The sequence below is a fragment of the Peromyscus californicus genome, unplaced genomic scaffold (genome assembly GCF_007827085.1).
Source record: "Peromyscus californicus insignis strain IS unplaced genomic scaffold, ASM782708v3 Scaffold_19__1_contigs__length_69161282, whole genome shotgun sequence".
Lineage (NCBI taxonomy): Eukaryota > Metazoa > Chordata > Mammalia > Rodentia > Cricetidae > Peromyscus > Peromyscus californicus.
Genome location: NW_026294491.1, coordinates 7,753,949 through 7,766,551, shown reverse-complemented (window position 1 = coordinate 7,766,551; position 12,603 = coordinate 7,753,949). Strand labels below are relative to the sequence as shown.

At 51.6% G+C, this 12,603-nt stretch overlaps 1 protein-coding gene across 1 annotated transcript in view; it reads right to left on the bottom strand.

Annotated features, from left to right (window-relative positions):
• The window catches only part of Umodl1 (uromodulin like 1), a 53,061-nt gene that overhangs the window by 16,530 nt on the left and 23,928 nt on the right, over positions 1 to 12,603 (bottom strand). The window contains 7 exon segments of the mRNA XM_052743863.1: positions 1,279 to 1,492; positions 4,269 to 4,381; positions 5,726 to 5,983; positions 7,179 to 7,748; positions 9,151 to 9,288; positions 9,843 to 10,062; positions 11,542 to 11,654. Coding sequence (XP_052599823.1) covers positions 1,279 to 1,492; positions 4,269 to 4,381; positions 5,726 to 5,983; positions 7,179 to 7,748; positions 9,151 to 9,288; positions 9,843 to 10,062; positions 11,542 to 11,654 — 1,626 coding nt within the window.

The following is a 12,603-nucleotide window of genomic DNA, read 5'->3' as shown; positions in this document are numbered from 1 at the left end:
ACCCACCAGCCAGCCCACTCTGCAGACTCCACAGCAGCTCCTCACCATGCCTTGTGAGGGCCCATGCTGGTGTCAGGGAGAATGTGGCAGTTGCTTCATTTCTAACTTAGCTTTTATATCTTATAGTATTTTTTACCTTTTGCAGTTTCATGGACAAAGGGAGCCATGTCCTTGGTGATCATGTGTCAATGACTTACACTTCTTTGGGGTTTTGTCCTTTATCATCCTGTGCACACAGACCTATCAGGCTCAGTATCTATCAGTCCTGTGTGAACTCACTCTGCACTCAAGCTGCTAATTCTTCACTAGTTTGTTAAAAGTTTTCTTTTGTCATTTCTACAAGAGTGACTGTGTTCTGCTTGACAGGAGGGTTGATCTTTTTAGGCAATTCAAGTATCACAGTCCTTTCCTCTGAAAACCTGACTTTGCTTAGGGAATCCTTCTCGCTCTTCAAATTAAAGAAGACATTCAGTTTTAAAGTCTTCAAAAACAAAACAAAGCATAAAACCATCTAGGGCCAGCCAGGCATGGTGGCACACACTTTTAATACCAGCACTTTGGAGTCAGAGGCAGGTGGATCTCTGTGAATGTGAGGCCAGCCTGGTCTACACAGTGAGTTCCAGGCCAACCAAGGCTACACAGTGAGACCCCGACTAAACAAAATAAACTAATGATCTATCTATGAGCCATGTGTCATTTATCTTCAACTTGGAGGAGGGAAGAGTCTAAATTGCCTTCCCATCCCTGCTTTCTTCCCTGGTACTTTTGCTAAGATCTCCATGGAAACATCCTGGACAGTCCTGCTGCTCAGAAGGACCCATTTGTTCTCAGCCCATCAAAGCACAGGAGACAGGGGAGGGATATCTCTGACTTTTGAAGGTTCAACCTTTCCATTTTTAACAATAATCATGGCAGCCATAAGAAAGACAAGGAACCCGGACAGCGGTGGTGGTGTACGCCTTTAATCCCAGCACTCGGGAGGCAGAGCCAGGTGGATCTCTGTGAGTTCCAGGCCAGCCTGGGCTACAGAGCATGTTCCAGGAAAGGCTCCAAAGCTACACAGAGAAACCCTGTCTCGAAAAACCAAACAAACAAGCAAAAAGAGAGAAAGAGAATGACAAGGAAGCCTCCATTCACTTCATGCTTCAAGTAGCTCCTAGGAAGACCCACGAGGAGGCCCCAAACACAGCTTCCTAACCAAGAGCCACAGCTCACTTTGTGCTGCCCTCGTTTCCAGAACTGCGGCAGACCAGGGTTGAGAGCCCAGCCCCTACATACCTTGTAGAAAGGTTTTGCCTTTGACCACCTCCAGCACCGATGTATTCTGTAGGGCTGTGAGGAAGGTGGCAGACACCTCCCTGACATCCAAGTCTGCCGTTATTAGCAAATTAAACTCCACCACGACGCTGCCATTTGTGATGTTGATGATGTCCACACGGATCTCGCCTGTGTCCATGTGCTGACGCAGCGTGGCTGGTAAGGAGTCCCGCACCTTCGAGAAACAGGCTTTGTGAGAAGACCTGCCCTGAGGCCACAGGCCGTTTGTCCTGGTACTCTGCCTGGCAGCAGGAGAGGCTTGTGGTGAGAAGGTCCAGGCCCCAGATCAGTTCTTGGACCCTTTAAGCCCAGGCCAAATGCCTGCAGGTATTGATGATGTCCAGAGGCACTCTGTCCCCCTACATGCAGTAGACAGCTGCAGAGAGCTGTCTTTGGGTTGAGCAGGGGGCCATGCTAGCAGAACTCCGCCCTCATAGGCCTGCAACACGAAAGCTCACAATGCCAATTAAAGGTTGCTCTTAGCTCAGGGGTGGGGGGCAGTGGGGGCTGATAATGCTTCTGAACATTTCCCCTCTCTTCTTTCTCTCCACCTCTTCACAGACCACTTCTGAATGAGCTGCTCCAGCAGCCCTAACAGGACTCACAGTTCCCACCTCTGAAGGGCTTGCTCTTGTCCTCTAACCTTAAGAGCAGAGTCGTCACAGGCTGCATCATTCTAATCCAGCCCAACATAGTTAAAGACATATGCTCTTATAATGAGCCTCGGTGGTCCATGTGATTCAAATTACTCCTGGAAAGGGCATCTCCAGGAACTGTCAGAGAAACCCATGAGGGCTGGTACCCCAAGGCATGAGCTCCTGGCCCCACTTCCCCTCCTCTATATCACCCAAGACAGAGAGATCCATTATCCCCCATCATAGGCTGAGTACCACCAACCCCACCCCAGTTGCCTTTGGGGGGCTCCGTCAGACAGCTGCTGTGCTTATCTTAGAGACTCCTGCTTCTCACCCCACCCCACCCCACCCCCGATTTCCTAGGCAGATCTTCTGCAGCATTGGGGTAATGTCACCATTTCAAAGTGGTCTCCAGGCAAAGCTCCAGAACCTGCTAGGAAATGATGAAACATTAGCCTACCACCTCCAAAGCTGGTCTTGGTAGCCTGCCTGTGTATATGGCTACACAATTATTTTCTATCCCAGGGCGAGAGGCAAATAAAGCAACTATGTCCAAAAATGGACCAAGGAGGAAATGGCTTTAAAAAGAAAGACTGATCTAGAAACTTGGGGTGGAGCTGCTGTAATGGGCCACCAAAGTGGGGAAGGGGCTCAACATCTGTTGCCTGATGTTACCTAAAACCACCATTTGCTAAAGAGGGGCGATGCACCACATAAGTCACACCACTAGGGATTCTTGGGTCCAGGCACTGGAAGAGCTGGGAATTCAAAAATATGAAAGGCAGGGCTTCAGATCCCATGGGGCTAGAGTGGAGCAGCTCCTGAGCCTGCATGGTCCACTCTATTGGAGAGTAGTGCCCATTGGCTCTGGACATACCAGCGTGTTATCACAGCCAACACTAGGTGGCACTGTCCAACCCGCCCTTAAAACTCAAACTCTCTGACTATGGAAGAGCTAAAAGAAGGTTGAAATTTCCACCAGGTAAACAAGGTCACGAGATTATGGTAAGTGCATTTCCTATAGTAATATAGTGCATTCTTTAAAGTGGTGTATACTAGGGCAGGGGCTGTAGCTCAGCGGGTAGAGTGTTGCCTAGCATACGTGAAGCCCTGGGTTCCATCCCCAATACCACATAAACCAGGCCTGGTGGTGCACACCCGTATACCAGCACTCAGGAGGTAGAACCAGGAGGACCAGGAGTTCATGGTTATCCTTGGCTACATAGAGAGTTTGAGGTCAACCTGGGATATATGAGACTCTGTCTGAGTAATAGTAATTATTACCATAGCACCAAAACATGCTGAGATTGCTACCTGTACTACACCATAACAGTTTACTGTCCCAAAGAGAGCTGGAGGGAAGGCAGGGGAGAAACACACGTGATCAGAGCAGCTTTGTTCTGGACAGAGAGCAGAAGGACCATGGCTATCCAACACTGAGTGGATGGATAATAAAGGGAAGGGATGATGGAGCAGTATCCACCCATCAAAGAAATGGGGTGCAGATGCACATGGCAATGTCGGATGAACCTGGAGCACATTAACTAAGTGACAAAAACAACATGCTACTTAATCTTGTCCCTGTTCACGTGCATCCAGTTGACAGGTCCAAGGAAGCAGAGCAGCGGCCCAGGGGCTGGGGGAGGGGCAGAGGGAGAATGGGTACAGGGTTTCCACACTGAGGTAACTAAACATTCTGGAATTAGATGGTGGTGGTAGCTGCAGACTTTTTACAAACAGTATAAATCACTGGGTTTTACACTTAAATTTCTCATGGTATTTGAAATGGAGCTCCATTTTTAAATACTCATTTGTGTGTGTATATGTATATGTGTGTGGTTGTTTGTGTGTGTGTGTGTATGTGTGTGTGTGTGCATGCATGTGTTCGGTGCACACATATTACAGGCTGGCCTTGAGCTCTCTCTGTAGCCCATACAGGCCTTGAACTTACAACACACACACACACACACACTGATGCCTCAGCTTCCTGAGTCGCCAGGGTTACAGGCCTGCACCACCAAAGCCCTGCTTCAGCACTTTGATAAATGCAGATGGAGCTTTCTGCTCCACGGGGAGCGTGAAGCAAGGTGCATGGAGGAAGGGATGGCGTCTGCCTCCAGGTAGGCCTCTACCACACAGTTCAGGACGCTCAAACTTGCTGGAGTCTGGCTCAGCTTCCTCCAGAAACAGGGAGTCCACAAACCCCAGGAATCTTACTCCTAGTTGGAAGCACCTAGCATTCCCACCCCAGCTCCCATCCCACCTCCTTCCTTTTTTCCCCCAGGAAGGGAAGTAGGACTGACCATCCCCACTCACCGTCCTGAAGAATAACTGTACGAAGTCTCGGTGCTCCCTGCTGCTGGCATTTCGGAGGGATTCTGAATACCGGATGTTTGCTATCCGGACTTCACCCGCAAGTTTCCGGGCCACTGCAGGATGTAGCATGCATTAGGTCACAGACTGTCCTTTCAGTGTCCCTGTTAACTGCATGAGTATCCAGGCTGACCTGGCTCCAAAGAAGGACTAGTGACTGCTGCCCACGGACATGGCCCACCAGGCTCCAAAGGATGTGAAATAGCATGCAGTGGGCCTCCCTTGAGGCTTCACTGAAAGTCAGATACCTAGCTAGCAAACTGGGACAGTTTGAGAGGGAACAGGCACCAAGAGACAATCAGAGCCAAGGGGTATCTGCTCAGAGCCCATGCCTCATTGCGGGCCTTGCTCAGGCAGCTCGTTTCTCACCCTGTACACACACCTCTCTGTGGTCTAAGGACCGTTCCATTATGACCCCGCCTGTTCTCTGTGAGTCTTTGCCCTCTAAGGTTTCCAGGAATATATGGAACATGAACATAGTTGGGAATAGTCCCCAGTGACATCCTGGCTTCTGACACAGGCCCTCCCTGAATGTCTGGGGCATACCTGCTTCATGTAAGGGGCCTTGAGCATCAGATGAGAGCAACAGCATTCTCTCCCTGACGACCTCAAACCCACCTCCCGAGGGAATCTCACTCAGTCCTAAGACAACCATAAAGTCATCCCACTACGCATTCCTGATGAGCCTCAAACTTCAAGTCTTTGGGGGACATCGCTGTCATTGTGCCCAAAGGCCAGAACCATGGCCAGTGGCACATGCAACCTGATTGATGATTGATGTAGGAGTCAGAGAGGCAGGACAGGAGCATAGGGAAGAGCAGACATAGGACTCGTCTTAAGGGGCAGGGCCACACATCCATGTACAACCCCTTCCTTCCAGAGTGAGGGAGACCTTCAGGGGTCTCCCGGCTTGCCTCAGACTCAGGAATTTCCCTGCTAGGCCATCCCCACACCACCAAATTCCTTCTTCTCCTGTTGGCCATGAGTTGTTCTTATTGCACCCCAATAGGTCATCTTGGGCATCACCCAAGAAATGTACCCCCGACCTGGAAGACACAGCCCCCAGTGTGTGGGAGGCTCTCTGTGATGCGAAAGCTCCCTACAGTATCACACACATAAGAAGTCATGTGCTGGGAAAACTGAAGTCAGAAGTAATGAGGAGAAAAAACAAAAAGGATTTTATCTGACCATGTAACTGTGGGGAGGACTGTCTCCCATGTAATGGGGCCCCTGTGTCATTATTCAATTCTGCCACCATCCCCTCACAAGCTGAGCCAGGTGCTTCCATGCTGAGAAGGGAATGGATACCCAGCAGGGAGGCCTTCCTCGGCTCAACCTTTCATGTGTGTCTTTTGTCCTCTTATGTTTAATTGGTGACCCACATTCCCAGAGATCCTTACCTGTCCTCACTCTCAGCTGTGTTCTGGAACCTTCTTTCCCACACACCTTGGCCACAATCTCTACCAGGTGCAATGCTCCGGGCTCCAGACCCGACAATGTCACGTTGTTGTCCTGGGTCTCCATAGTTACGGCGGGTCCCCGAGGAGAGACCAAAGTGAGGTAGAAGGTAGGCGAGAAGCTGATGTCCATTGACCACTGCAGGGAGAAGCTGGTACTGGTCACGTTGGAGACGGTGATCTTCCCAATGGGTCCAGGAACTGGGAAGTGGGACATACATACTGACGTGAAGATCAATCCAAATACATTGAGAAACAGGAAAAGAGCTTCCCAAAGTCCAACACTTAACACTGGAGGGGAGGTGATACCAGCCAGTGACACAGATTGTCATGACCCCTCACAGAGATGGTGCCCCTGTGTGCAGGACCTTGTAGGGCCCTTAGCTTGGCTTCTCAGCAGAAGCCACGTGTCTTAGACAATAGAAACTGGTTCCTGGGATAGTTTGTTCCAGAGGATGGTTAGGGGCCTACACACCACTCCTCCTCTGCAGGTTCTGGGTGGTTCCTCCACAAGAAAGTCCACCCTAACCCTACACTGGTGTCCCAGGGCCAGTCACTGGCATTGCTGGCTCGAGAGTCCCTTGGATAGTCCCTGACTCCTGTGGGACAATCCTGGCACATGTGAGTTGGCACAGAGGAAACAATGGAGGAGTTCACCCTTGACAGTGGCTCAGTCTGGGCAAAGCCCACAGTGGAACCAGCTCTGCAAGCTGACAAAAAGGGGGGCTGTCAGCTAGGCCCCTATGAGCCCCTGCCCATCTGCCGGTTGGAAAGGTCACTCCTTCCTGGATATCCCCCCAGGACTTGATGACAAGCTTTGTGTATGGCATGGATCAGCTGGGGGGGGGTTGCAGTACAGTTGTGAGGGGTAGACAGCTGACATGCACACATTTGGGTATAGAAGGCTGGAAGGACAGACTTCCAGAGTGCATGACCGCTGGAGGTCCAGTGTGGCTCGGGCGAGGAAGAACTGAGGGTTCAACAGGGTCAGCAGGAAAGTTGGGGTTCAGGAAGCTGAGATGGCGTAACACCAGTGAGAGCTGAGGGTGCAGTGCTGCTAGGGATTATGGGACTGTTGGGGTATCCAACCTTCAAGGGATTGTCCAGTGCAAATGGGACACACAGTCCCTAAGTTTCCTCCCTCCCCTCGCCAACTTCTGCCCCAGTTACTGAAAGCCAAGTGCTCTTAGGAAGTAAGGGGGAGAAGGCAAGGGATGAAAAGGGAGCCTTTCTCTTTCTAACTAGACCAGACACCTGTTGCAGAGGACCCCACTGTGCTATACCTGGGTCCACATACATTCGAGATGAGAAAGGACACTCCATGTTTCTGGCAACCCTGACATCAGGACTCACACAGGCCAGGGTTTCTGCTGGTTCCCTGCCCCCGATGACTCACCACAGGCAGGGGGCTCTGGAGCCACAGGGGTTGAGGCCGAGGGCAGGCCAGGGAAGGAGGAAGGTCGAGAAACTTCATTCTGTAGTCTTGTGGAGTTCGGAGGGGGTGTCTCCCAAATGGGACTGGGGTGCCACACAACATAGCTTGTGGGTGAAGCGGTCACCGAGGGTGGGCCTATGGTGAAGTTTTCCTGGGGCTCTCTAGTGGAATGCAGTGGGACGTCTGTGGTCTTCTGAGGGGAACCATAGGTTGGCCCTAGAGTGCTGGGAAAGGAGCTTGTCATACTGCTGGGACTTCCATGGCTCGTCCCCAGGCTTAGGGCCGTGCTGAGCGTCTCCACACCTTGCCCTGTGCTAGTCCTCTCCTGCCTGGCTGTGCTGCTACCATCTCTCCCAGATGGAGGCCCTGGGGTCCAAGCTTGACTTTTTGTTGGGGTGTTCCTTGGGTGCCTGGGACTTGGTGACAAGGTAAGGGTCTCTGGGCCAAAGCCTGTTATTCCCACGCTGACAGTTGGGGTGGTGACCTTTGTTGTTACAGACAGTCCACCTCCTATGGGGGTCACCATGTCACCTGCAAAATACATCCACTGTCAGATTCCAGAAACAGCCAGCAAGGCCATCAGAGTCTCCCCACAGCAAAAGCTTTCCCTAGAGAAACACAATGCATTGCAAAAGATCTGTCGTGTCGCCTCCCCCCACACTTGGTGAGCCTGAAAAGATGACTTAGCAGTGAAGAACACTTGCTCCTCCTCTTCCAGGAGACACAAGTTCAGGTCCCAGATTCAATAGGCATCTCGCAATGCCCTGTAACTCCACTTCTAGGGAATCTGGCACCCTCTTTTGGCCTCTGCAGGCAACTGCACTAATGCACACCCACTCACATAGACAAGCATGCAGACACATAACTAAAAGTAAACCTAAAAAAAAAAAGGCCAGTCATAGTAATGTGCACTTGAGATTCCAGCTCTGGGGAAACAGAGGCAGGAGGATATCTGAGGCTCAGTAACCAGCCAGTCTACCTTATCTGTGAGTTTCAGATCCTGGTGACAGACCCTGCAGTGGTGCACACACCTTTAATCCTAGCACAAGGTGTATGGTTCCTGAGGAATGACATTCAGGGTTGACATTCAGCCTCCACAAGCACACGCACTTACAGGTGTGAATGTCTCCCCCCCACATGCACACACACAAACACACACGAGAGAGAGAGAGAGAGAGAGAGAGAGAGAGAGAGAGAGAGAGAGAGAGAGACAGAGAGACAGAGAGACAGAGAGACAGAGAGACAGAGATAGAAGAGGCACAGGAAGAGGAGGAGGAGAACATCTCTGCTCCAGCATGCTCCCAATGCAGACATGACTAATCAGACAGAGTAACTGATGTGTGTATGGGCAGACATAACTAATCAGGCAGAGTAGCTGATGTGTGTATGGGCAGACATAACTAATCAGACAGAGTAGCTGATGTGTATATGGGCAGACATAACTAATCAGACACAGCATCAGAGATCTGCAAGTAACTGCCTCCTGTTTCTTAGCTCAGCCCCCACCCCCACCCCCTGCTAAAAGACTTGAGAGGTAGAGATGTAGTAGGGCTAGGACTCAGGAGCCCCCTAGGGGGGCCCTTTTATAGCACACCTGGTTTCTACAAGTCTATCCATCTTGAAGCCATCAAGAGAGGACTCCCTACGCCTGAGGACATTTCATGACTTCCTTGGAGCTGGGGTACTCTGCTTACGTGGGCTCTTTTACCCATTTATAAAAAAACATCTACTCCAATTATATTTTGCAACTGCTGTGGGCTAAGGAACCACAGAACCCACACTGCATTTGCTCTTAGGTACGTTTAGCATCACATTAATTCCTTCTGAATAAAACAAAACAAAAACCCAGAAACATTGCTGTGGCCCTTAGCACTATGCCTGGCCGTGCTGGCCCTCCCACCCCAGCCCTCAGAGAACTGCTGGGAAAGCTCACCCTTGCAGACCCGGCCAGCCCGGGAGGGGTTGGCATCCCTGGCTGTGAGGCACTGACATGTGTAGGAGCCCTCCAGGTTGATGCAGCGGGCAGTTGGGTGGCAGTCGTGCTCAGAGCTGTGTGCGCACTCGTCCCAGTCTGTGGGGAGAGGAGGCAGAGTCCGTGAGAAAGGGGCCAGCGGAAACAAGAGGGCAGCGGATGGAAGTCTTCCTGCCCTTCCTACAGACAACTGTTGGCCACTGATGGGCCTCCCAAGTCTGTTCAACACTCCATGTGAAAATGCGCTCTCTTTGGCCTGCCCTGCATCAAGGCAAAATGAATTAACACCAGGGCTAATGGAGCAGACCCCACAGGTGAACAGTTGACTGACAGACACAGTAGTATTGTGTCCTGACCACCAGACACAGGGATCCCCATTCTTTCCCCACACTCCCCGCCACGGACCCCTAGTCTCCTTTCGTACTCTGTGTACTGGACCAGTGACTGTGAAAGGCATCATCCAGAGGGAATGAGCCCATGCCAAGAGGAGCTTCCGGCCCTGGCCCTTGGTTCTCATAGAGGATTCCAGGACACCATTCACACTTTTATTTTATTCGCCTTTCAGGTAAAGGGAAGATTGGCTCAAACAATTGCTGCTGGGGCTGCTTGTGAGCTGGAGGTGTGCCCTGCTGCCCGGCTGGGAAAAGTCGTACCTTGCACTAGCGTCCCCTGCTGGTCAACCCGGAACACGGTGCTGACAGCCAGCCGCTGGAGTAAGGGCCTTAGCGTGGAGACCCCCACTGGAAACTCAGGATCTTGCAGGGTGACTAAAAGTGTCACCACCAGGCTCCCTGGCTGCAGGGACACGATCTGCAGCCTCAGCTTCCCTCGTCTGTACATGTCAAAAATGGCTGGGGGGAAGGAGTTTTCCACCTACCCGGGAGACACACGGGAGCGCAGACGGTTAGCAGATGCGCCTTCCCAGCCATGGGGCCCACCCAGCTCTCCCTGGAACAGCTAAGGGAAACACACAGCACCCACTACAACCCAGACCCCGGGTACATGTGGACAGGCCACCCAACTGCCCTGGAAGTAAGTGTGAGGGGGATGTGTGTATGTGGGTGAAATGCAGGGACTGTCAGCTTGATTGATGGACTGAATGATTGACAAGGAGGGGCTACCAATGAACAGTACCCATGATTCCTTGGGGCGGTGCCTTCCTTACTGGGGAGACACTAGTCTCTCCCCCACCTTCCTGTCAATCATCCCATGGGATTAGCTTTTTGGGGAGGCCCCAAAACAAAAAACTAGCGCTCTATAAGCCTTCAAGAGCTGCTCCTAGGGACTAGACAGGAGGACCACCTCTAATTCAAGGGCCGCCTTGAGTGAGTTCTAAGCCAGCTTAGGATACAGAATGAGACCTTGTCTTTCAAAAATAAACCTAAAAATAGCTGGCATCCCTAGAGGCAGATATCAAGAGCACCCCTCTCCCCAGCAGTCTGGCTATCTTGCAAATAGAAGATCCCACGTCCCTTTGTCCGGGACTCTTTCCAGGAAGGTTGGTATGCAGAGGAGCCTGGGGACCTCAGAATGGTGGCTCTCTCCAGAACAAAAGACAGTCCTTTCTACCATCCAAGAGCGAATGAACATAACCTCCCCTTCTGGAACACAATTTAGGGTCTGAAAGATCTGGGCTCCCTAAGGCAGGGGTTGCTCTGCTTAGGCACGCCCCCTTCGTGAACACACAGGTTTTTCGTGGGCATCATTCTGTACACTTGGGGAAGGGGCGAGATGGGGAGCCAGCTTTATATGACTCTCAGGACCCCTGCTGTGCCATGACAGGCACTCTCTCGCTGACCCAGGACCGTGTGTCTTCTGCCAGCATCTGTAATATTCTATCAAGCCAGTCTATGATTTTCCAAAAGGGTAAAATCCTGGACCCTGGACAGCTGCAGAAGTCAGCTCTCCCCCGAGCCCAGAACCTATGTTAGATAGCAAATACTAGCTCTGATCCCAGGTTTGGTGTCAGTGTCTCCTGCCAGCCACGGGGGCCCACAGAGGCTAAGATCTGTAGCAGAGCCTGCGCTCAGGAAACTACTATGAAGCCACACAGGATAACAGCACCCCAAGGCAGAGCCTTACACAGCAAGTCCAGCCATACGATCAAGGAACATATTTGAAGGAGGATTGCTATCCCATGAGGGGCTGTGGTTGGTGGATGTGACCCTCCTCGGGCTGTTACCAGACATATGACTTTGCTCAGCCACAGGGAGGAACCGGGTTGTTGATGTGTATGTGTAAGTGTGTACATGCATGTGCATGTGTGTGTGTGCATGCACGTGCTTGTGCATACATAGGTGCATTCTTATTCTGAGCATCTGAGGGCAGGCCAATGGTCTGCTCTCCTGCTACCTCAAGAAACAGCTGTTGAGAAAAGTTCCTGAATTCCTCGCTGTTGCAGTTGAGAATCTGCTCTGTCAGGTTACGATCCATGATCCGTATGGTGACTTGGAAAACCCGGGCATCTAAGACAGAAGTGATACAAATCAGCCCAAACCCTGAGAGGGGACGTCACACGCTGGGGCTGAGGTACACCTAGGCAGTAGAATACTTGCCTGGCGCGCACACAGCCTGGGCCAATTGCCAGCACCATGCACACAGAAACAGTCACGGCCTTTTCTGTCCGTGTGTTGCTAAAAGCCTCTTAATGAATCGGTACACAAAAGAAATGGAGACATCAATTCTAGGCCGGGATGGTCAAACTGGAGAAACTGGTATAAGAAACGGCGATGCTGACATCCGCACTGGAGTGAAGGACTTGGTCAGTATCAGATGCACTCTGTCAGCTGGGACAGGGACCCTGAGTCACCACACAGGGTCCATACTTGTAGGAGCTGGGTTTCAGGTCATACATAGAGAGTCCCAAGCCCCCTCCAGCTGACCTTTCCTGGGGTAGGGAAATGTACTGAGTACCTGGCCTGGCCAAGTTCTCGTGTTCAATAACTACTCAGGCCCCCTACATTAGAGTGACTGCTGGTCCCAGTTTGCTAGAACTAGGTTTCAGCCCTGAAAATCCCACCTCTTTGTACCTGGCAAACTGATTGGTCCGCTGCCATGAGGTCACCTCTCCTCTAGAGGCTGAAAAAAGCCTCAACATGGAGACTGGGAACCTATGTCTCTTTTATGAGAGTAAACTCAGTGTGCGCAGGCATCGGGGTGGGCTCCACTACAGCCCATCATGCTCCCTGACTGTTGACAGCAAGCCCACAGACTAACTCCAACCTGGCTCCACCAGGGATGGAGAGCCTGGGCCCACAGACCAGGGTCAACCCAACAGACCACATGTGCATGTCACGGCCACTGAAATGATGTCAAGGCTCCGGGGAGGTTCTGATCCCGGGGGAGACATTCCTCCCAGGGGACACCTGGAACCAAATCCACACTCACTGTTTGTTCTACACACGCTCCTGTGAC